This window comes from Camelina sativa, chromosome 18 (assembly GCF_000633955.1).
Source record: "Camelina sativa cultivar DH55 chromosome 18, Cs, whole genome shotgun sequence".
In the NCBI taxonomy this organism is placed as follows: Eukaryota; Viridiplantae; Streptophyta; class Magnoliopsida; order Brassicales; family Brassicaceae; genus Camelina; species Camelina sativa.
In genome coordinates, this window is record NC_025702.1 from 12,097,306 (window position 1) to 12,121,504 (window position 24,199).

The 24,199-nt window shown below is 34.3% G+C and overlaps 5 protein-coding genes across 7 annotated transcripts in view; 3 read left to right on the forward strand and 2 right to left on the reverse strand.

Moving 5' to 3' along the window:
• Nucleotides 1–1,425, reverse strand: part of LOC104761242 (alkane hydroxylase MAH1-like) — a 2,243-nt gene extending 818 nt beyond the window's left edge. Inside the window, exon 1 of the mRNA XM_010484287.2 lies at nucleotides 206–1,425. Coding sequence (XP_010482589.1) covers nucleotides 206–1,353 — 1,148 coding nt within the window. The 5' untranslated portion in view covers nucleotides 1,354–1,425. The remainder of the gene's footprint in view (nucleotides 1–205) is intronic.
• On the forward strand, nucleotides 5,175–8,030 carry LOC104763398. The gene is made up of 6 exons (XM_010486775.1): nucleotides 5,175–5,303; nucleotides 5,797–5,958; nucleotides 6,100–6,676; nucleotides 6,766–7,193; nucleotides 7,625–7,774; nucleotides 7,878–8,030. The coding sequence occupies exons 1-6, from the start codon at nucleotides 5,238–5,240 to the stop codon at nucleotides 8,028–8,030; spliced, it is 1,536 nt and encodes a 511-aa protein (XP_010485077.1). The 5' UTR covers nucleotides 5,175–5,237.
• LOC104761243 (MATH domain-containing protein At5g43560-like) lies at nucleotides 8,207–11,818 on the reverse strand. 3 transcript variants are annotated; one of them, XM_010484290.2, is made up of 10 exons: nucleotides 11,605–11,818; nucleotides 10,489–10,543; nucleotides 10,273–10,384; nucleotides 10,073–10,161; nucleotides 9,911–9,979; nucleotides 9,700–9,832; nucleotides 9,407–9,565; nucleotides 8,863–9,208; nucleotides 8,622–8,737; nucleotides 8,207–8,518 (listed from the first exon to the last, which is right to left on the reverse strand). In XM_010484290.2, exons 2-10 carry the CDS (start codon nucleotides 10,520–10,522, stop codon nucleotides 8,371–8,373), a joined length of 1,206 nt encoding a protein of 401 aa, XP_010482592.1. In that variant the 5' UTR covers nucleotides 10,523–10,543; nucleotides 11,605–11,818; the 3' UTR covers nucleotides 8,207–8,370. The 3 variants fall into 3 exon arrangements, with proteins under 3 accessions (XP_010482592.1, XP_010482593.1, XP_010482594.1); XM_010484291.2 differs by lacking the exon at nucleotides 11,605–11,818 and adding an exon at nucleotides 10,927–11,064; XM_010484292.2 differs by lacking the exon at nucleotides 11,605–11,818 and adding an exon at nucleotides 11,014–11,057.
• On the forward strand, nucleotides 13,874–17,692 carry LOC104761244 (exocyst complex component EXO70A1-like). The gene is made up of 11 exons (XM_010484293.2): nucleotides 13,874–14,262; nucleotides 14,419–14,514; nucleotides 15,173–15,378; nucleotides 15,495–15,728; nucleotides 15,827–15,965; nucleotides 16,054–16,266; nucleotides 16,334–16,539; nucleotides 16,617–16,814; nucleotides 16,894–16,993; nucleotides 17,073–17,302; nucleotides 17,398–17,692. Exons 1-11 carry the CDS (start codon nucleotides 14,104–14,106, stop codon nucleotides 17,513–17,515), a joined length of 1,899 nt encoding a protein of 632 aa, XP_010482595.1. The 5' UTR covers nucleotides 13,874–14,103; the 3' UTR covers nucleotides 17,516–17,692.
• LOC104761245 (exocyst complex component EXO70A1-like) lies at nucleotides 18,482–22,462 on the forward strand. Its single transcript, XM_010484294.1, has 9 exons — nucleotides 18,482–18,693; nucleotides 18,833–19,033; nucleotides 20,607–20,745; nucleotides 20,852–21,061; nucleotides 21,142–21,347; nucleotides 21,428–21,628; nucleotides 21,731–21,833; nucleotides 21,928–22,157; nucleotides 22,263–22,462. The coding sequence occupies exons 1-9, from the start codon at nucleotides 18,482–18,484 to the stop codon at nucleotides 22,366–22,368; spliced, it is 1,608 nt and encodes a 535-aa protein (XP_010482596.1). The 3' UTR covers nucleotides 22,369–22,462.

Below are 24,199 nucleotides of genomic sequence, written 5' to 3' on the forward strand. Positions count from 1 at the left end.
GGAAGGTATATGTCTCAACGCTCCGGTCTTTGAAATCCATCTCTCTGGCTTGAATTCTAATGCATCTTCTCCCCATATGGCTCTCATCTTACCCAACGCATAAATGAAGATCAAAATCTTCGAGTTTGCTTCGACTTTATGGCCACTTGGAAGCACATCTGATTTAACGGGAGACATACGCTCGATCGGAACTGGTGGGTTAAGCCTCATAGTCTCACACAATGCAGCATGTAAATACACAAACTTGTCCAAGTACTCCATTGGATCATAAGACGGCCTTTCTTGGCCACTACTACCTCTTGGTAGAATTGTGTCATCAATCTCTTGGCGAATCTTAGTCACCACTCTAGGGTTTTCGGACAAAATCCAGAAGAACCAAGTGAGAGCAGAGGCAATGGTATCTCTCCCAGCAAGTAAAAAACCTACGATAGTGTCTCTAAGGAATTTATCATTGATAGGATTCAAGAGTTGGTACTTGGTTGGATCAAGCTTCATGTGAGATGTCAAAAGATCTTCACTCTCTCCATCAAGATGGTCATGACTAATCCCTTGTGATCTTTTTATCTCTTCTCTATTGGTTGATATGTATTCCGCACACACTCGATCGAAAACGACACCAGCTTCTGTCATCTTCTTCTCTATCCCAACTCCGAACCAGTTTTGTAGCTTCCACAAGAATCTAGGTTTAGCATGCCTATATATAATTCCTTCTCCTATATCATTGAGAGCTGTAGCGGACTCAATCTCTGGCATTTCAATGGAGAGAGATCTAGGATCATCACACCCAGTTACCGTAACTATAGTTGTATCGTACGCAAACCTCCAGAACACATCTTGCAAGTCTACAGTCGTGCCCTCCTCTGCGACATGATTAAAAAAAGGAACAAGGCCGTCCTTGAGTTTACTTCTCGTGGTACTTATTGAAAATCTTTGATATCCTTGATGGTTGATCATGACCTGAGAAGCTTTCCTCAGATTCTTCCATGCGTTCGAGTCCTTTGTGAGTAACGAATCTTCGAAGGCGTCAAAGACTTCTTTGAAGTCAGAACCTCTAGTGAAATTTGAGAAGTTTGAATTTAATAGGTAGTGAATGTTAGCCGGATCAACTGTGACCAGCATATCCATTCCCGCGAACCACGGTCCCTTGAATGGAAATGTTAACCCACTGTTTTCAAGAACCTCCACAACGAAGTCAAAGACACGGTGGAGCACAAACAAAAGACCTGGTATCATCCCCAACACTGGCCAGCTAATTATGATGAACCTGTAAAGAGATTTCTTGAAGAGGAAGCGATGGAGGATGAGAAAGTAAATGATGGCTATGGACACTCCAATCACGCTAATTGAAGGCATAATAGAAGGAGGTCGATTCAGAAAGACAAGCAGTGTTATTTTGAGTACAGAAGATGTTTATATACAAAGCAAGATGGTTCAATAAATAGTTAAATACAATACCATTGGCATTTATTATCACCTGACAGTTCGGTCAGAGATTTATGGCTCTAACTAGTAACTACGCTAATTTCTGCATTTCTTTTGGGTTTACTTGTGAACTAAAAAAGAAACCATATATGTCAACGCAATTTTTGTTATCTATAACTAAGATTTACTAGGTGGTACAACACGGGTCTATTTATTTGTAGAAATTAATGAAATAAATTAATATATTAAAATTATTAAGTTTTTTGGTTAAATAATATAAATGTTACAATATTAGATATGTTGTTGTATTTGCAAAATTTACCCCGTAGTAAATTTCTTTGTTTTGTAATATAAATAAAACAATGTTATATATATTTTGGTGTGTTTAAAAAACTACAATGAACTATATATGATTAAACTCAAATTTGCTAAAATAATTATATGAATATATTACATCTGTATTTGTAAATATATTTAGATTTATAATAATTATAAGTTTTTGTATTGTTAATATATCTATAAGAATGTAACATTATTAAACTATAATAGATTATATTTTATTTTATAATGAAACACAACTTTATAAAATTTTACAAACACAAAATATAACAATTTTGGTTACAATATAATTGAAATATATATTACCCTATATATAATTGAAATATATAGTAACCTATATATATTAATTAATGTCGTAAAATATTTTGGCAACATGAAACATAATTTTTATCAATTGACAGACCATATATCTATATTAACATTTTTGAAGTACATTTTGTGTTATGCCCTTTTAGTTTTCTTTATTTAAAAAGTTATTTACAACATTAACCCCTAAAAGATTTCCAAAACTAACATTACTCCAGAATTTGTTTCCTAAATATTTTACATTTTATTTCAATTAAAAAAATAACAGCAATCAATATGGAAATAGAAACTATAATATATTTAACCATACATTATGCTATGTTTTGAAGATATTCTATATCTGAATCTTTCGTAAACAAAGAAAAAACAATTTGATTCCCATTTTGTTTTCCAAAGTCTGTGAGTTTTGATTCTTAACGTAAGAAAACTTCGATTGACAATTATTTAAATATTATAATTAACATATATAAACTTAATAAAAAAATTTCATTATTACGAATATGTAAAATTAAAAAATTAAAAAATACTATATAATGTGGTTAGATAGTAGATGTGTTATAAAGAGAACATGTTGAAATTAATAAAATATTATTAAATTTGTGTTAACACGGGTTAAATCCTCATTTAATTATTTATCAACATTATTAATATTAGAATATTTAACATAAAATCAAGTTAATTTAACTAAGATTGTATAAAATAATTAAATCATTAGAAAAAATTTGACTTAATCACAGCGTATAATTACTGATTATGTATTTAGATCCCTTATTTTTTGTTATAATAATTAAAAATCAAAATAGAATCTTAAACACTAAACAAAACAAACTAAATATAACAAACAAATGATCATGAAATGTATTGCGGGTTAAAAAATAAATAAATATTTAGCCGCACAACAACTTGAAAATTTAGTTATTCCTATATTTACAAAACATTCAATATTTAACAAATAGATACAACATAAAATATAAATTATATGTCTGCGGTGTACCGCGGGTAAAATTTAGTGTAATTCAATTGACAAACCATATATGTCAACGTAATTTTTTTTATCTATAATTGCAAGACCATGAAACATAATTCAATTGACAGACCATATATGTCAACGTAATTTTTTTTATCTATAATTAATTTTTATATTCAAATGAATACAGGGTTAATCAATTAATTATATTCATTTGTATTATATTATATTTGCATTTAATATATTCATTTGTATTTTATTGGCTTTGTGAAACTCTTTTTCAATCATTTTGAAATATGCACGGTTTTGAATTATTAGATCTTATAGCTATCAAAATCCATTTGGTAAAGGCGTATAGTACACCATCATAATATGTTGGTGTCGGTACCACCTACTATCCACAAATTGATGAGACGAACTTGTGGACGATTTCTAAAGGGACATCATTTCAGTAGACCCATATTGAATTTTAACCAGTATCTTAGATCTCATAATGATTCGAGAAATACATCAAAGATCACATGCCCCAATCAGTTTATGCAATGAAGGAGAAAACTAAAGGTGTTCAGAGTTCAGTCACATATTGTAATTGAAAAAGAAAAAGAAAAGACGTACATAGACATAGATTTATTGAATATAACTGTGTAACTTTCTAATCGATGTCTTATCATATATCTTTAACCATCTAAACAAGATCCTTGTCCCTGAGCTTGTGTGTGTGTGTTTTTTTTGTCGGTGGCGTTTCCAAATGTAGAAAGATCATTTTTAAGTACATGGATGGTTATAGTCACTGATGTTGCATTAAACTACTCCGGTATAGTGTAGTCTAGTCTAATCCTATGGCTGGGCAAAATAACCGGTAACCAAATAACCGACCGAACCGAACCAAAAAAATCAAACCAAAACTAAACCGAAGTTCTTCAAATAACCAAATGGTTAGTAAAATCATATATTCAAACTAACCAAAACTAAACCGAAGTTCTTCAAATAACCGAATGGTTAGTAAAATCATATATTCAAACTAACCAAAACCGAACCGAACCAAACTTACGATTAAAGGTTAACCGAAATATCTGAAAACCTAAAATATACCAAAAATAATATACTTAATATTATGCAAAACTATAAAATAAACTTAAAATATTTATTATTCCTACCTTCAAAACAATTAAATACTTTAAATAATCAATATATTTAAATGTTATTATTTTGAAATTACAAAATTAAAAATATTTTCTCAAATCGGATCAGTATTTTTCTCTTTTTTTATATATTTTTGGTTAATTTCGGTTATTTTTGGTTATATTAGGTTTATTTGGTTAATTTCAATATAATTTATGTTAGTTATAGTTATCTCTTCAACTAACCAAACTGAAACCGAACCGAAAGAAATGGAAGCGAACCGAACCAAAATTTCTAAAATGTCTAAATGATTATTATATTACTATATCCAAACTAACTGAAACCGAACACAACCAAACCGAAACCGAATGGTTAACTGAATGCCCATGTCTATCTAATTTTAACTTTTAAAGTCAGAGTCGGCCAAGAGGTCAAGTAGCCAAGCCCATGCTTGCGGCCATTAAGAATAAAATTAAATTTCGATCGTTTTTTGGTAAAAGTTTTCTATAGTTCAAGGGTCTAGTTGAACTGATTTTGACACCACAACTAATGTTCGAAACCCATAGCTGCAAATATATTTGGCTTATAGCCCTAGAAAGTTCAGTGCCGGCTCTGCTTATAGCCATTAGCCAATACTATGGCATGTCAAACGGATCAGAGCCACCAAGTTTTTAGAGTGAACTGGAGGGAACCAAGATGAGGATGAGCCTGATGGATGCAAAGTTGTGTGTAACTCTCTTAGAGAGTCACTTAATATAGGACCCGTACAAGAACAAAAATATCAACAAGGGAACGGTATAATGGGCTTTAAATAGATACTTAGGCCGGGTAATAGACAAACGATCATGGCTTTAAATTGGTACTTAGGCCCAATAACAGAGCGAAGACGTTTGTTGTCAGTTACGAGAATTTTGTAATTGTTTGTTGATGAGGAAGAAGAGATTATAAAAGCATATGTGATCGAGCGGGCGCCATTTTTTTTTTCTTTTCGCAGTTTCTTCACTCGGATGTTCTCTTTACCGGCGGCGATTGATCGGAGAAATAGGTTGATGCGTAATCTATTTTCTTCATTTGATAGAGGATGAAGATAGTTGTCGAAACTTTGGAGGGGACTCGCTTCGAGATCGAAGTTGAACTCAAGGATTCGGTATGTACAAATCTTCGTATATCTGTTTCTAAGAACACACTACTCGAATTTCATAATTCTGGGAAAATAGTTTCGATTGGTTCCTTGTTCCTTACGGTGCAAGTTTGGTTTCATTGATATAGCAGTGATTAGGGTCTTCTCTGTTCAATCATTTTTCTAGTCGCTTGACCGATACAAGCAATCTAATAAATCTAACTAAGGCACTCTTCATTTTTAAAAAGTTTGGTTTTATTGGCAACATTTTTGGTTTGTCGCAGGGCGTTATACTCAATCTTGCCTTCCAAGGAACTTATTTATAAAAGCAATTTCTGGTTGCTATATGTTGTCGCTACGGACAAAGTTCAGAACAGGGTCTTAGTCATCACTGTGTGTTATTTATTTAAATGGTTTTACTGTTTTATGTAAATTCATAATAAATCTTGAAATTGACGATTTATTGAAGGGTTTCGTTTCTTAATGCTTGGAATCACGAGTCTGTTTTGTTTTGTCTCAGGTTGCTAAAGTGAAGAAGAACATAGAGGACGTGGTCGGAGATAGTACATATCCTGCTGCACAACAAATACTTACTCACAAAGGGAAAGTGCTTAGAGATGAAACAACAATGGAGGCGAACAAAGTTATAGAGAAAAGTGTTATTGCCATTATGATGACCAAGGTGCGTTTAGGGTTTAGCAGAATGGGTTATGGTTTTTTAAACTTCAAATAATAGAATCCAAAATAAATATAATAATATAAACGTCGAATAAAAAAGAGTAGTTTTGGTGAAAGTCTAACTGTTTGGTGTTCTGTCAATTAGTACCAATCTTTGCAACCTTTGGTGCAATCATCCGCTCTTGAAGTCGACGAGGGTAAAGATCCATACAATGATCTATTTGGTGGGTTCGAGCAGTGTACGGAAGAAGACTTCTCAAATGTCATGGCAGACCCTAATCCCAATTTGATGGACATGTCATTTCTCGAGAACTCGCCGCCTCCTCTGGACTTTTCTACATTATCCATAGATGTTGACGAAACTAAGTTGTTGTACAAATTTGATCTTTCAATCGCTGATTACGACATCAACAACGATGAATTGTCTTTTGTGGACGATGGGTTTACCATATCTTGGGACATGTTCGAACCTTCGAATGATGATGATCTTAACGAAAACATCAACAATGATGTCCTAGGAGAGATTGGTAATGATAATGGTAATAACAATGTTGGTGAAATTACAACATTTGGAGTGAGCACTCGAGTTTTCGGTGATCCTAATGGTCCAGACTTTGAAAGTGGTGGTACATCAACAATGGATGTTCTGGTACCGACATCCTCTGATGAAATGCTCGTATGCTCTTGTTGCAAAATGCTCCGAGAATTAGTTCATATCAAGGGTATAAATATCTCTCATTAATATTTTGAAATTACTGGCTTATATTTTGGTTGCAATATTAATTGGTTTATATTATATGATTTTATATAGATGGTGAAATGAGTACACTGGAAATCTTTGGAGGGATTGGTTTCTTTTGCCATGCGATATTGCTGACTCAATGGTTTGCTTCTGATTCAACGGAACGTCAATCTCAAACATTTCATCTGAAAGATTTAACGATGGAAGAAGTAAAGAGATTTATAGAAGACTACTGTTCCGAGAGAGTAGCAAGTGGGTTATCACTTGTGCAAGACACTAATGCTACTTTCTATCAAGCAATAAGTGCTAACTTCATCTTTAACCAGTTGCCGCCTATGTTGACAATACCATCACCCACCGATGTTCCAATGTTTTTGGTTTCGCCTGATGAAGCTCTAGATGTTCCACTTGTGCCGCTACATGTTGGACCGAGAGAGGAAACCACCACTGGCGTGCCAAAAGAAAGGAAAAAACGAAAAACGCCTCTCGCAACACAGGTTTTGTCTCTGATTTCTCAGTTTACAACCAGTTATAACATTATATGATTTGTTAGGTGGATACATGTTACTTGCAATAAAAGGAAAACTATTAAAAATAGAGTGACTAATTATGTTTAGATGTTAGGTTAAGAACATGTTCATTGTGTTAGAATAAGGCCTTCGGCTTTTGGTAATCTGATTACATAGAGATTAATGGCTGAACTTATACCGTACACAAGATGATACCAAATATCTTATTATAGAATTGTAACTACTACTCTTTCTAAAACCAAGGTGATATAGAATTTATCAGGTTAACATTTGTATTATGTTTATTGTGCAACAAGATTTTTTTTTTTTTAGTTTTATACTTTTATTAAAGAGAGAGATCACTAATCTTCGGTTAATTTTGTGGTGTTATATCTTCTATGTACCGAGGACAAGAACAGAGAGAAAGGACAAAAAGATTGACACTGAAGGATATCAATATGCTTTTTCATCTCCCAATCGAAACAGCGGCGAAGCAGATGAATCTTTGTCCGACAGTTCTAAAAAAGATATGTCGGAAAGGAAGTCTAATGCGATGGCCTCACCGTAAGGTAATTGACTCAAATCACTATAAACAACTTTCAATTTTTTTATAAAACCTGTTTTAGCTTTTTTTATATCGTTTAACAATGTATCTGTTAAATTGACTTGTAGATAAAAAGTCTCCATACAAAAATAACGTCATTGAAGAGTTTGGTACACACAGCAAAAAATGATAAAGTGAAGGCTCGCACCGAAGCGGAGATTGAGCGACTTCAGAGACGGATCGATAAGATTTGTAGCGACGCACTCAAAAATATGAAATAACTTATTTTTCGTTCAGAATTTGGGATTTCTATCTTTGTAGATATTATAGAGCTTTTGGTATTTCACAGAAACAAAAAAAAAAGATAGACTTTTTGGTTATATTTAGCTGCCTAGAATTGGTAAGCTGGTTGGTTGTTGTAATGTGACAATGGCCACTAATAGTTATTAATTGATTAAAAAAACTCAATAAGAGATATCAAGGATAAATCCAATTTATCCAAAAGAATCTCATAAAAACAATTCAGTTTTCTGGTTTTAAACCAAATCAAACTTTAACCAAAATCTTGAAAAGAATACAATAAGCAAATGGGTTTCTAGGTCAAACCATAAACAAAACATATCACTTATTTCGCTTTGGCTTGGTTCGGTTTTTTTGGTTAAGTTTTTTTTGCCCACCCTTACTGCCAACTCCAGCTTCCTCTTCCTCACGAATAAGTTCCTCCTGCATCTTTAGCACAATAGCTTCTTGATGCGCAACCTCAATTTTGCTACACACAGTTGTCAGAGATATCAAATTTCAATACATAAACACAACAAGGACGAGCACAATGGCAAACCATATATATATTAAAACATATTCTGCAATGTTACCTAAAGATATGGAAAAGAGCACATATCTCCACAACTCGTCTACCCAACTCAGTTAAATGCATCTCATCATGCTCATAGGATTCCTCCTTGTCAAACTCTTCTCCATTATTGCCAGCCTAGATTTCCATCAAAGAAAAAAAAAACCAAATTTCTCAAAACATGGAACTTTCTAGAGTGGATAATAAATAGTGCAACAAATCCTCCCAAACGGAAAAATATATATATGATCTATGAAGCCGACCTTTATACGGTTCTGAGGACCTCTCTCATCTTTTGGAGGCATTGGCTCTAGAACAGCTCTCTCTAAGAGTAACAGCACATAATCATCTAATACGAACATATCTTTGTCCACACTAACAACCGGAGCTGGCAGTTCTTTGGCTTCTAACATTCTTGGAGCTTTCTTGTTCTGAGGTTGGCCTTCAAGATTTTTCAACGCACTATACAAGGAATCCATCACCAGAGTGGATGTAACTTCCTTTTTTATGAAAAAGCATTTCACAACCCCTGTCAGGATTACGTTCATTTTCTCTCTAGACATCCCACGCCTAGAGTCTTGGTCCATCCCTGACCAGAAAGCACCTAGGCTGCAACCAAGAATGATATAACAAGAAATAAGAAAAGTAAGTAAACAGTACACCAAACGCTTGATAGAACCCTCCATTCTATCATAACACCAGCTACATATCCTGCTTAGTACTTATTATCATCACAAATAGCATCCAATATGATATCTATTTCGGGAAGCTGGAGGAGTTAAGGGTACAAGTTGCAATGTGATATACCTTGTCCATCTTGCCTTGTCCTCCATCAACTTCTCAAGCTTGCTTCTTTTCTCTTGCACAAAACGTCGGAAAATAAGCTCTACATTTGGCAAATACACCCTAACAAGTTCTCTCCTGTAATCATTATCAAGGCAGCGAAAAGGTCGGTCCACCCTCTCTCTGCAAGGACCAATTATAGGGAGATTTTATAATCCACAATGCATAAATCAGTGACACCGGATGAAAGAAAGAATAGAAACTTATCAGATATGTTTAAAATTAATTGGGAGTACATAGAGTCAACCTTGCATTACCTGATCACCTGAACTTGAGCAGTAATTGTAAGAGAGTTAAATTCATCTATGAACCCATCCTGTAACCTCGGTAACTCCATAAACTTTTTCCATCCCCAGTCATGCTCTTTCTTGCAAAACTGGTGTAGCGTATCTGCTTACAAGAGGTGAACTCAGTTGTCTGCCATATTTGAAATGGAATAAAGCAAACGTAAACTAAAAAAAAAATCACCTGAAAACTTAGACCTCTTTGGATTTTTATTCACCACAGACATAGTAAACTGAGCAAGATGACTCCAGCCTATAGTGTCCAAGATGGCAAAAGAACATACATAACCAAGTATCCAGAGAGAGAGAGAGAGAGAGAGAGAGGAAAGGGACAAAAAATACAAACCTGGAAGAAGTTGATCATAGTTTCCAACACAGAGAAATAAGGAGAGAAAACCGGAAACATCACATCCCTCGGGATAAACTAAAATATACCTGACATATCACATATATAAAAGTAGCAAAACAAAATCCTAAAAACCATAACACCAAGTGTTTGTTGCGACAAGGTATTAAGATGAGAAAGATCAAAAGAAACCATGTTACCATTGGCAGCCGCCGACTTCAAAAAGACGGCTACGGATCGGCTTTTTGTCGATTACTGAATATTTCTCAATCTTACATGTATGTTTTCCAAATAATTCAGCGAGTTTAAGGCCTGAGGAAAAAAGCTATACATTTAAACTGCTGAACACACACAAAAGTATAATAACAAAGCACAAAACCAAATAAAAGATACGGAGAGTAACGCAAAACACCTACCATAGCCATCATCCACCTGATCAGTCTCTGCCATTCGTAATCAAAGCTCTCTTTTCTTCAAACATTAAAACAAAAAAAAACAAAAAAAGAGATCAACGATTAGAGAAAATAAAATTCTGTGAAAACGTAAAAAAAAAGAATGGTGATATTACATGATTTGACAAGTTCCTAGTCTAAAATATCGGGTTCGCTGAAAATTTTCAACTGGTTTCATCACTAAATGAACAAAAGAACAAACGATTTTGGCTATCTCAAACTCGTTTCTAATGTATTTCCGTGAGCCAAATGAATCTGTTGCTTTAAATCGAAAGCCTAAACCCTACATCAGTCCATGTGTGTGTGAAAAACCCTAAATTCCAACCTTAGAATAATTTAGAGGAGAAATATTTTATTTTCTAATCAACTACAAAAACTTAACAAAACCCAGATGAAACCAACCAACGCTCGGAAATATCAAAATCGATCTCGATCGGATTGACAAGGAATTTAGAAAATAGTGAGAAGAAGACGAAGAAAGAGATGAACCATAGAAACTGTGATGATTCTGAGAGCGTAAACACTCAAAAAAAAAAACAAAAAGCACTTCTCAATTATGACATATGATGATAATAATGTTATAATAACAAGGATAGAAGAAATAAACCACATATTAAATTTTAGATAGAATATATTTAATTTGCCTAAAATAAATTATATTCAACCTAAATAGATGTTTTATTTTTGGTATGACTGTAAATTTAATTCTCCACTATCCTAAAGAGTTTGCCGTTTTTATGTAAACAATCCCATCTATCTTGGGGGATCTTCCTCAATTAATATTTGGAATTCCCTACATACAGTAATTAATTTGTTGGTCAACATATCTAAACTATAGAATTTCCCCTCAATCCAATGGCCGGAGCACGCAGATGCCAAGACACGTCGTTAAAACCATGCTGAGCAAACCGCAATCATGACAATGATCGAGATATATCAGGGTAGTATCAACTATTTTCGTGGACAATACATGTAGCTACTTTAAATTGCGCAAGTAGAAATTAGTGACGTAAACTCAAAATCTTTAAACATCTTAGTCAACTAAATACAGATAGACATAAAAGTTGTTTAGCAAAATACCTTTGTTTAGTGTAAGGGAAGTATATCTGAAAAAGAATGTTGGATGAAAAATGAATGCTTGATCTTTATATACGAATTAGATCTCTCTCCTCGTACATTATAAATTTATTCTCTCAAGTATTTGTGATTTTTGTTTTATTTTCAAGATTGACTAAATTCAAACATTTATAGGTCGAAAGATGTCTTATTTCTTTGAATGTACTTATAACTGTTTGTTAAAGTAGAAAGGAAAGCATGAATGGCAAGTGGAAAGCAATAACTTTTATATAGTACGGACGACAAATTTCTACAGTATCCTTATGATATTTGTCAAACATGGTCGTGACACTTGTCACACATGCTCAATTTTCCGTCATTTATCTTCTTGCCATAGAACGACGTCCTATTTCCCCCTCGTAACTATCATATCGTATCAAATTCACCCAGATCTTTGACCTTGTTTTATATCTCCCACAAACTTAATTGCTCCATCCATTTCTACTCGAATCAATAGTTCTATTGTTATTTCTCCTTCGGAATATCAGATATCATCTATTGTCTCATGAATCTCGGTTTATACGGTTTACTATTTGATTAACAAACTAATAAACTTATTTAACCGGGTTAAACCAAAATTTAATCCAATTACAAAACTAAACCTAGAAAACTTTAAAATAAAAAATTCCTAAATCAATTATCTTCTTCTTCTCGTTTTTTCTTTTCATTTTGGAGAAGTGGATTCAAAAGCCTGTCAATTACACATAAGCTTTATCTCACGTGTTATCTGCTTTGTTTTCAAATCGATCACGAAATCAACGAAAGAGAGAAAGTGAAATCTACCTTCCGTAGACGGTTGCATCAAACATGAAGGAGGAGCCGACATATGGTTTCGCCACCGACGGCGTCCTCCGCTGCTACTGTTGTTTCCCATATGAAATGATGAGTCTTAGTGTTAAACCCAGATCAAAAAGACTGGATTTTTAGGTGAGTCAAATGATCAATTCTCAGAAACTTGTTAAATTTGCGGATAGATCGAGAGATCCAAGGGATTGTTGTTGTTCCTGAGTGAATAATGAGGAAAGTGGGTAATGAGGAGATGATGATGATGATGATGGGGTCGGGGTTGGCCAAGAAGCTCCACTCATGAACATAATCTATGTGATTGTCTTTGATTCGTTTGTAGAGAGATAAATATGCACTCGATCCAGAAAAAGAAAATCCAGAAATCGTTTATGTGTTTGCAGATTCAAGTGCTTTTTCATGGAGAATATAATGCAGTTTACTCTCCGAAACAATTTAGTGTTCTTAGCTCAAAACTGTTCATGATTTGTTCTTCTGGTTTAGCCATTAAGGGTTTTTACAAAACAAATTTGGGAAATTTCGATTTGAAAGTGAAGAACATGATGGGTTGGGTTATATCTCTTAGTCAGGTTATAAATCGGTTTCATACTGGTTTTCTGTGGGTTTATATCGGGTTTAGGTTTAAAACCGTCTAAACCCAGATTGATGGGGAAATAGTAATAAAACTATGGATTTGTGTAGAACTGGATGAAGCAATTAAGTTTTTGGGAGATATAGAATGAGGTCATAGATCTGGGTAGATTTGATACGAGATGATAGTTCCGAAGGGGAAATAGGACGTCGTTCCTCTTGCCACTATCACTTATCCACAAGTGAAATGTTTATATTTTTATCATAAAATAATAAATAGTAAAAAAAAAATGTGACAACTATAAAAGCACATAATAGAAAGAAAAAAATATTCCTCATGAATTATTCTAAACCAATTTGTCTAGACTGGTTTGAATCATCAAATGTTGGTTAATTCAAAAATTTGATGTTTACAAAAGATATGTATTCTATGAAATTAATAAACCAAATCGTCAATAACAAATGTGACGCGTTTCTATGAAAGCCTTTTTTAAATAGTGAATGTGGAATCAACACATGAATTATTTTAAAGATGTAACCAAGACTTTGGAGCATCTTGAACGAAGCCGAGTCTTTTTCTTAAGCAAAACCATAACTTCTTTTTGCCTTTGAGTCTTTAAATTCATAGACTCACTCGAACAACTCGCAAAATCATAGTTATCAATTATCACACCACCAAGAAAACCCTTCTAATAATTTTATTCTAAAAAAAATTGGTTCCAAAATTTATGGAAACCCAAAACCACCGTCAACTAAACGTGGCTAAATTTATTAATTGTTACCTAATTAAATAAATAAATAAAAACAAGTATATACGATGATGTCCCACAAAATCAACCTAAAAAGGTGAAAACGAAAGCAAAAAAAGTACGCAAAAACTATAGCTTAAGCAAAATCGTATGAAAACATTTTAGTTCTATCAATCCTCTCACAACAAATCGTAGAGGAGCGTCTCCAACTACACACCACCAATCCCCCAAAAAAATTTCTGAGTTCTCCCACACAACCTCTCTTCAATTTCATCATATTCTTTCTTCTTCGATCCAAAATCAGGAACTAAAAAAAAAACAAGATAGAGAGAAGAGAAAAATGGGGGTGGCTCAAGCGATGGAGGCTCTAACCGAACGAGCAGGTTTGATGAAGGAGTCTCTACAAAAGAGCCAGACCATTACCGACAACATGGTCGGAATCCTAGGTTCCTTTGACCACCGTCTCTCGGCTCTTGAAACAGCCATGCGTCCCACCCAGGTTCCATTTCGTCATCTCTCTGTTTTTGGATTTAAGGCATTTTTTTTTTAGGTTTGTTGGAATCTGAGATCAGATTTTGGATTCTTTGATTTGGAATTTTGGCTTTTTTTTTTTTTTTTGTTTTGTTTTGTGTGTGTGATTGTTGTGTTTGTGTAGATAAGAACACATTCTATAAGGAGAGCTCACGAGAATATTGACAAGACATTAAAAGCAGCTGAGGTTATATTGGATCAATTTGATCTCAGTAAAAAGGTTTGGTCTTTTCTCTTACACTCTCTCCTTGTACACGCTTATCCTTTTATTTGCTTGTCTTTCAAGTAATCATTCCTTTCCCCTGACTCTGTTAAGACGTGTATGATGTTTTACATTTCTCTTTAATGTTAATTTTCCTTTCTCTGTCCAAACGAAACATTTGTGGAGAATGCAACATGTAAACTGATTAGGAGTCTAATAACATGTAAAAATAGCAAATGTCTCTTTCTTATGCAGTGAACACTTACTTCCTCTGTTAGGAGTCTAACTGATTAGGCCACTTATCTCTATGTATGATTATCCAACTTGCTTGACCCTAACAAGTGTCAATATGGAGAATTCTAGGTTCATCTTGTAGTCTTCTCCGGGTAAGAGGCTTTGAGGTGGTTGTATGAATAAGATAAATAGTAATTTGTTAAGGTCCATAATATTTGGTAAGCTTTTGCCTCTAAGTATGGTTAACCTAGTTTGTTGTCAAGCTCTTCTTTGGCTAGGAGGTCACACTGTGACATATTCTGTTACTAATATAAACTCTGTTCTTGGTAAGAAGGAGAGTTTTATCTCAGATAAATCTGAGATCACTTTCTTTTTTGTGTGTGTGTTTGAAGCAGAATTAATGACTAAGCTGAATAAAGATTGATCCATTTATGTTTGTCAGGCGGAAGCTAAAATACTGAGAGGACCACATGAGGATCTTGAAAGTTACCTAGAAGCAATTGATCAACTGAGAGGAACTATCAAATTTTTCAGCAACAACAAGATGTTCAAGAGTGCCAGTGGAGTTATTAGTCATGCTACTGGTTTACTCTCTAAAGCTCTATCAAAGCTAGAGGATGAGTTCAGGCAGATACTGCAAAACTACAGGTTCTTACTTTAGATTATACAGATATTTACACTTGTGCCTAATCAATTAGGCTAATTTGCTTGCTTGTGTTTAAGGATTGTTACTAACACTTGATCTTTTCTTTCAACAATGTTAGCAAGCCAATGGAACCTGATCGCCTTTTCGAATGTCTTCCAAGCAATCTTAGACCATCATCAGAAGGTGAAGGTGGTGGTGGCGGGAAGAGCCATGATCCGCATCACAAGAGCTTAGAAAACGCTATTTTTACAGTCCCAACAGTCATTCCCCCGCGGGTCTTGCCTCTGCTTCATGATTTGGCTCAACAAATGGTTCAAGCTGGTCATCAGCAACAACTTTTCAAAACTTACAGGTACAACCTTTCCTTATTTTGCTTCATTCTCCTCTTAGTCTCTCTCAGTAACGTCATCAGATGTATAATGATCCATGTTACTATATGTAATATACTAGGGATACTCGAGCTGCGGTGTTGGAACAGAGTTTGCGAAAACTAGGTGTAGAGAGGCTTAGCAAAGATGATGTTCAAAGAATGCAGTGGGAGGTCTTAGAGGCCAAGATTGGGAATTGGATTCATTACATGCGAATATCAGTATACAACACTCTTCCAAAAAATACAATAACACCTTCATATATTAGTTACGGTTTCCTTCATTGACACGACACTTGCTTTGGGACAGGTGAAACTGTTGTTTGCTGCGGAAAAGAAAATCTGTGACCAAATACTCGATGGTGTTGAGTCTCTAAGAGATCAGTGTTTTGGTGAAGTCACTGTAAATAGTGTAGCTGTGCTGCTTAGTTTCGGGGAAGCTATTGCAAAAAGCAAGAGATCACCTGAGAAACTCTTTGTTCTGTTAGATATGTATGAAATAATGAGAGAGCTTCAGCCCGAGGTAACAGTTTAATGTCTCACACAAAAATTATATGTGATTACCGCAACTAATTGTTTTTCATTTATAGATTGAGTTGCTCTTTGGAAGCCAACCTTGTACCGAGATGAAAGACTCAGCGCTGAATCTGACAAAGCGATTAGCTCAAACAGCTCAAGAAACATTTGCTGATTTTGAAGAAGCCGTTGAAAAGGATGCTACTAAAACCGCGGTTATGGATGGAACCGTACATCCTCTTACGAGCTATGTCATAAACTATGTCAAGTTCTTGTTCGAGTAAGTAAACTTTACGTATGCAACAGAAATTGACTGTGTTTTTTGTTGGACTAATTTTTTGGAATTTTGGGAAACAGTTATCAATCGACGTTGAGGCTACTTTTTCAAGAGTTTGACTGTAAAGATCCTGATACTGAGCTGGGAGCTGTAACAACGAGGATCATGCACGCTTTGCAGAACAATCTGAATGGTAAATCGAAACAGTACAAAGATGCAGCATTAACTCAACTTTTCCTAATGAACAACGTTCACTACATTGTGAGATCTGTCAGGAGGTTAGGTTTTGTGCTCTGATCTTAACAGAACCAAAGCCTAAAACATAATCCTGAATTAGAACTTTTACATTTTTGACAGGTCAGAAGCAAAGGATTTATTGGGTGATGATTGGGTTCAAATACATCGAAGAATTGTACAACAACATGCAAATCAGTACAAGAGAGTTTCTTGGGCTAAGGTTTACTGAAGCGTTTCAGGTTTATGCTCTAAAACTGACTTAATAGTAATTTTTTTCTGAATAGCCATTTCTTCTGCAGATTTTGCAGTGTCTCACGGTTCAGTCGAGTGGGAGCGGACCGGTCGACAACTCTAATATATCAAGAGCATCAGTAAAAGACAGATTTAAGACTTTCAATTCTCAGTTTGAAGAGCTTCACCAAAGACAATGCCAATGGACTGTTCCGGACAGCGAGTTGCGTGAATCTCTCAGACTTGCTGTTGCAGAGGTCCTTTTACCTGCCTTCAGATCGTTTCTCAAACGTTTCGGGTATGATCAGAAAACACTTTTCAACAGATTTTGTCTCGTGCTCCTCAAGAAAGTGATATAAAATGCTGTTGCTTTGGTTTTGTTATATGTCTCAGACCGATGATAGAGAGTGGTAAGAACCCACAGAAGTACATAAGGTTCAGTCCTGAGGATCTTGAGCGGATGCTTAACGAGTTCTTCGAAGGCAAGACTTGGAGTGAACCCAAGAGATAAATATGTATGAATGTTTGTTTCCATTTTGTTGTACATTCTCTTCTTTTTGTTTTGCTTTTTATAAGTTAAGGTCTCAACTTTTCTGAAAGGTTTTTTTTCTCCTTTTAGATTTCTTTTTCTTCGAACTGTAACATTGAATCATTGATGAAGTCATGTTTTTTGAGCTGTAAAAGTGAATTGGCTATATCCGTATAATGTTTAAATAATAACTATTTCAATGATTCAGTCTTTTGCATTTCTCGTAGTATCAATACTAAATTTATCAAAGTTTTAAACCTACGCATCCGCCTGAGTTTATACAATGCTGCAGAAAATGTTAAACTTCTTTAGTATACTCTTCAAGTTGCATGAATAAATACTAACTTGCTAAGTCAGATTTCTTTTAATATAGTGTTTAATTTTTATAAATAGTAGAAGTCGCAACTAGAAAAATTACAGTTTGAAAGAAGAATTCAAACAAGAAAAAGGTCATGATCATGGACATTAGACATGATTTTATATAATTAATGCCAATTGATTAGGTTTGTATATGGACTATGGTGTAGTAGAGTTTATATATATGATCTATGCTATGTATCTTGATTTATGCAAATCTTAACTAGATTTATATGTATTGTAAAATTGACATTCTGTATGTAAACAAATTGTAAACATGTCGTAGTTGTGCTAATAAATTATCATAAATGAGTCCTTTTGTACATATTGTAACTAAGTTCATACATATTATAATGTACATACGGTAGTTAGGTTCCTAAATGAGCTTCTATATATTCGTTGTAGAAAATGTGGGAATTCTTTAGATTATAGTTTTTTTCAAATGGCATTAAGGAAATACTAACATGCTAAGTCAATGTCGTGTAAATATAGCTAGTGTCAAATGAGGAAAAAGTCGTCATGACTATGATGAACATTATATTTAACCAAAGTAGTTAGTCATTATGAATAGACCATACACATATATCACAAATGTCTCATGTATTGCACAAGTCTGATCTTCATGAGTTGATAGTACTTGAAGACAAACACAACGATGAATCTATCAAGGTAGACGACGGAGGAAAAGGCAACGCTCATTTTATAGATGAACATCATCTTGTGTTACATAAAGATGGTAAGGTTGATGATAGAACCACAATATATGATCCATTCAAATTCAAAGAGATTCTGGAAAATTACAGGTTCGTCTTTAAATATACAATTTGATTGTCCTTCAAATTTGCTTTTTGCAACACTATTATATATGTTTTTACTTATCATTTTTTATATTAAAAATAAATGGTCTTAGCATTTTTTTATTATCTCCTTCAAAATGTGTAGCAAGCCAATAGAACCTGATCACCTTTTCGAGTGTCTCCCAAGCAATCTTCGGCCATCACCAGACGGTGAAGGTAGTGGCTTAGAGAAAGCCAATTATTCGGTCCCAACAAGCATCCCACCAATGGTTTTGCCTCTCCTTCATGGTTTAGCCCAACAGATGGTTAAAGCTGGTCATCAGCAACAACTTATCAAAACTTACAGGTCCAATTTCTATTTAACTTATTAACTTCTATCATCTTCTATAATATGAGAAGGTTTTTCTCAATTTTTGGTAAAGAGGTGACACTTGGCATGTTATTTATCTAACACCTGTCTTATTTTGTTATTTGGACTTAATTAACTAAATTCATTTGTACTCTGGAACTAAGTAACTACTGGCCAAATTTTTGCGAACTTATAAAAAAATCTAATAATAACTCAACTTATAATTTTTTTTCCTACATAAAAGACCTAAAACTTTTGGTCTAAAATATGCCCCAGAAAAATTGATGCCCTAATCCTTGGCTTCACTTGCTTGGCCTTTGGGTCGGGCTTTGAACCATGTTTTATTTTTACTTCAGGTTGTCGTGTTTGTTGGTTGTGTTAATATTACTACATCATGAAAAAAATGAACTATCATGATTTAATAAGTTGAAAAGGTTAGGTTTTATTCATTTCTTATATTTTAAAATCTCTATTTTTTTCCTTTTTGGACATTCATGTGGTAAAGCAACTTCTTCTTATTGGACGATGCATATGAGTCTTTCCATTGTAAATTTATTTTCTTATTATTCTTCATCTTTAAGGAAAAAAAACGTATTTTAAACTATTATAAAAAAGGAAAATTGTATGTTACTATCATATGCTTTAAAAACTATGTTGTTAAGCTTGTAATGTCTTTTTATCTCATGGTACGATATGAGTTGCAAATTTCTATACTATATCTGATTAATTTGACTTCTATAGTGAGTAGTATATGCTAATTGTATATTGGTATCATATATTTTTAGGAATCTTAGTATCAAATACCGCATTTTCAAAAATACCCATTTTTCTATGTCATTTTTAAATAATACCTTTTGATGTTGTTCATTTTCAAAAATACTCATTTTCTATGTATAAAATAACTACATTCTAAATTTTAGACTTCAAATACTAAACCCTACCCATCAAAACTATATCCTAAATGTAAAATAGAGAACCTAGACCTTAAAAAAAAAATCTTCAAATTAATTTAACATACTGTAATTTGTGTAAAAGAGGGCAAAAATGAAAATGTTTGAAAAAAGTTATTTTTGAAAAAATGTATCTCAAAAATGATATTTCTAACAAATTTTCATATTAGAAAGATGTTCCAAAATTTCTCTAAATAAAAAATAATATTATATGATGAGAAACTCATTGAGTTTCTCACCAATATACATGCTCTAATATGTATGAAAAATCTAAAAGGAAAAAAAACCATAAACACTCTACTATGTAATCAAAAGTATGTCCATGTGTTGAAATACTCTAATACTATATATAAAATGAAAACTCAAATAACATCAAACAAATGAACCCAGAAAAATTAATATGATCAGTATATTTTTAAAATTACAAAAATAACCGTTACTGAGTAAACAAATAAAAACTAATAGTCTCCAAATTACTAAAATTGAACAACAATGTAAGTTAAATCCGTGCGTAGCACGGGATGACTTCTAGTTTATATATATATAGTAGAAGAACTCATTTAAATGATTATATACAGTAGTGATTAATATATAATATATTACTTTTCGTCATTTTGAAGGGATACTCGTAGGGCAGTGTTGGAGCAGAGCCTTCAAAAATTAGGTGTCGAGAGATTTAGCAAAGATGAAGTTCACAAAATGAAGTGGGATATCTTAGGCGCCAAGATAAAGAACTGGATCCATTACATGCGAATATCAGTACGAATTAAACCCACTAATAAAACCATAATATATGTATGTATAGAAATCTATACCTTATAGATTGTAAATGAGATCCCTCTTGATTTGTTGACGTTGAGAACAGGTGAAACTTTTATTTGCTATGGAAAAGAAAAACTGCAACCAAATAATGGATGGTGTGGAGCCGCTCAGGGATCAATCTTTTGCCGAAATCACAACAGTTAGTTTTGATATGCTTCTTAGTTTCGGATATGCTATTGCCATTAGCCGATCACCGGATAAACAGTTTGTTATGATAGATATGTATGAGATAATGAGAGAGTTTCAATCAGAGGTAACATTTATTTACACCTTTTCCAAGTGCTTGTTGTGCTAGCGCATCTGATCTTTCTTTTCCTTTGATTTGGAACATAGTTTGAGTTGCTCTTTGCAAGCAAACCTTGTACCGAAATGAAAGAAGATGCACTGAATCTGACAAAGCTATTAGCTCAGACAGTGCAAGAAACTATTGCTGATTTCGAAGACGCTGTTGAAATGGATACGACTGAAACTGCTGTTATAGATGGATCCGTACATCCGCTAACTAGTTACGTTGTAACATACGTCAAGTACTTGTTCGAGTGAGTTTTTTTTTTCTCTCAAAAACAACTTATCAGTGATTTTTGCATGACTTAACCTTTGTTTCCCGAACTTGAAACAGTTACAAATCGACCTTGAGGCTAATTTTTCAAGAGTTTGATAGTGCTAACGATCCTGATACCGAGCTGAGATCCGCGATTAGGGGGATCATGAGGGCTTTACGGAACAATTTGGATGGTAAATCAAGACAGTACGAAGAGGCAGCATTAACTCAACTTTTCTTAATGAACAATATGTATTACATAGTGAGAAATTTCAAAAGGTTTGGTTCTGCTTCTTTGGCTTCAATTTCTCTTAAACATATATAACCAAAAAGCCTTTTAACTTGTTATCTCAAAGAGACTAACTACTATTTTGTTCACAGGACTGAAGAAGCAAGGAATTGGTTGGGTGATGATTGGGTTCAAACATATGGAAGAATCGTACAACAACACGCACAGCGGTACCAGACAATTTCTTGTAATAAGGTTTGCATCACTTTATAGCTAGGTTATTTGTTGTCACATATGGTAAAGAGTGTTTTCCATCACTTTATTTAAGAGTGTTTTGTCATATATGCAGCTTTTGCAGTGTATCACGGTTCAATCGAGTGATAGCAGTTCGATAGAGGATGAAAATATAACAAAAACATTAGTAGAAGACAAATTTAATACTTTCAACTCTCAATTCGAAGAGCTTCACCAGAGACAATGCCAATGGATAGTTCCGGACATTGAGTTACGCGAATCTCTCAGGCTTGCTATTGCAGAGATTCTTTTACCTCCCTACAAATCTTTTCTCAAACTTAACGGGTACATAAACTTTTAACCAATTTTGGAAATTAGTAATTTGTATGGTTTCTTGTCCTTGAAGAAAGTACAAAAAAAAGTATAATGTTGTTGCTTTGTTTGTCTCAGGCCGATTATAGAAGATGGTAAGAACCCACAGAAGTATATAAGGTTCACTCCTGAGGATCTTGAGCAAAAGCTTAACGATTTTTTCGAAGGACAAAACTTGGATTAAACCCAAAATACACAAATGTAATGATGTTTGTTTTATTTATTTTTTTTTTTTTTGTATAACTGTGAATTTCCATTAATAAAAATAATTGTAACGATTACGATAGCTTAGATTACAAAAGATATTTCTTGCACACAAAAAAATAAAAACAAGAGTGTATCTATTAGCGATTGGGCTCTAGATAAATCTGAGCCAGCTTTCCATGAGTTTCTTAAACTTCTTCCGGTGATTCTTTGCCAGAATGGCATTACGTACTTGTCTATCCAACATTTTGAATAAGACATGAGCAGGTGTGGCGACTCTGTTGTGGTACCTGTTATTCCTCTCAATCCAAATTGTATATATGGTGGCATGTGATACTAATCTCCGGAGCGTTTAAGTTGAGATCGAGTCTTTGATGTCTTGCCAAGCTGAAAAAGCATCCCAAGTGTGGAATACAAACGGGCTATAGCCTAATCTCCGAGTCACTTCTAACCAGATATCCTCACTGAAATCACAACGCAAGAAAAGGTGATCTCTTGTTTCAGGGTGGATATCACAGATGCAGCAGGATGTTGTGTCAACTTGCATTCCGCAGCTTGCTAAACGAGTTCTAGTAGGAAGCCGATCAAAATGAGTGATCCACATCATGAAAGCATGCCTCGGGACCGCTCCTCTGTACCATATATGTGATGTCCAGGGAAGTGGAGGTTGCCTATGCCTTGTAGCTTCCCATGTCTTTTTTGTATTGAGGTGGTCATGATCTGTATCCTCTAAACTCCACACAAACGAGTCTTCTTCTGAGGTTGATGTAGGCTCTGTAATTGTGGACAGGTGAATCTGAAGGAGTTCTGCCTGAGGAGATCTCGCGGGTCGTAGGCACCAACCTGTTGAAGAGGAAACTTGAGCTATGGATCCAGTTAGAGGGATACCTGTTTGGGAAGGACCCGACTGTCCAAACAGTCGAATCAACGAGCGCAGTGGAGTTCACCAGTCGTACCAGAAACTAGGCATGATCCCAGTTTGCATCTGATAAATTGGATGGCCAATGGTGGAGTCCACCAGTAATAATGTTTGTTTCCGTTACATTCTCTCTATTGGCTTTTTTTGAAGCTTATGTGGACTTGTTTTGATTTATCGTTGTAGTGGTTTCCATAATTGTAATATTGATGATGTCAGATAACAAACCTTGTGCAAGATGATTGAGTTTAAAGAGTTTTAATTGGTTCTCCCGCAACCACTTGTTTCTGTAAACAAATGCTAACTGTATGTCATTTTTATTGATGTGGGCTTAATGAGATATATATTAAAGAAAAAAGTAGAAAAATAAAATCGTCGACAGCAGGGTTCGAACCTGCGCGGGCGAAGCCCAACAGATTTCAAGTCTGTCTCCTTAACCACTCGGACATAAATTATTTATTTTTCAACGAATGTATACAACATATTACACGAGACACTACATGGTTTCAACTTGTCCCAAGCGAGAAAAAGTTTAACAAACCCATGTCAATTTTAAAATGTAACTTAAAAAAAAAAATTAAAAAAAAAATAGTCAAGAGGAGAAAGAATGAATGAAACCAAGACTCAAAGTTACATATAACATGAAGAAATTGTTTGATTGACCATGATTAATTTATGAATATATATAGAAAAGCAGGGAGAAGATATATATGATATCTAGAGAGCTCGACTTATGATGATGTCAAGACTCATCTCGCTCGGATCAGTAGCTTGTAACTCCACCTGAATCCCATCCAATTCTCTCTTGAACCTGTCCTTTGAGCTAGCATACACCATCTTCATCCTTACCCTCGACGAATCCGGTGACCTACCATGCATTAATTCATCATCCATA

Excerpts from the sequence above, each read along its gene's own strand:
- LOC104763398 (XM_010486775.1), top strand. The coding sequence starts at position 5,238 with ATGAAGATAGTTGTCGAAACTTTGGAGGGGACTCGCTTCGAGATCGAA. Across the intron at positions 6,677-6,765 it reads AGAATTAGTTCATATCAAGG|ATGGTGAAATGAGTACACTG; the intron begins GTATAAATATCT and ends GATTTTATATAG. Across the intron at positions 7,194-7,624 it reads AAACGCCTCTCGCAACACAG|AGAGAAAGGACAAAAAGATT; the intron begins GTTTTGTCTCTG and ends GGACAAGAACAG.
- LOC104761243 (XM_010484290.2), bottom strand. The coding sequence starts at position 10,522 with ATGGCAGAGACTGATCAGGTGGATGATGGCTATG. Across the intron at positions 10,385-10,488 it reads TCAGGTGGATGATGGCTATG|GCCTTAAACTCGCTGAATTA; the intron begins GTAGGTGTTTTG and ends TTTTTTCCTCAG. Across the intron at positions 9,566-9,699 it reads GCTCAAGTTCAGGTGATCAG|AGAGAGGGTGGACCGACCTT; the intron begins GTAATGCAAGGT and ends TGGTCCTTGCAG.
- LOC104761244 (XM_010484293.2), top strand. The coding sequence starts at position 14,104 with ATGGGGGTGGCTCAAGCGATGGAGGCTCTAACCGAACGAGCAGGTTTG. Across the intron at positions 14,515-15,172 it reads AATTTGATCTCAGTAAAAAG|GCGGAAGCTAAAATACTGAG; the intron begins GTTTGGTCTTTT and ends TATGTTTGTCAG. Across the intron at positions 16,994-17,072 it reads AGAGAGTTTCTTGGGCTAAG|ATTTTGCAGTGTCTCACGGT; the intron begins GTTTACTGAAGC and ends TTTCTTCTGCAG.
- LOC104761245 (XM_010484294.1), top strand. The coding sequence starts at position 18,482 with ATGTCTCATGTATTGCACAAGTCTGATCTTCATGAGTTGATAGTACTT. Across the intron at positions 18,694-18,832 it reads GAGATTCTGGAAAATTACAG|CAAGCCAATAGAACCTGATC; the intron begins GTTCGTCTTTAA and ends CAAAATGTGTAG. Across the intron at positions 21,062-21,141 it reads TGAGAGAGTTTCAATCAGAG|TTTGAGTTGCTCTTTGCAAG; the intron begins GTAACATTTATT and ends TTTGGAACATAG.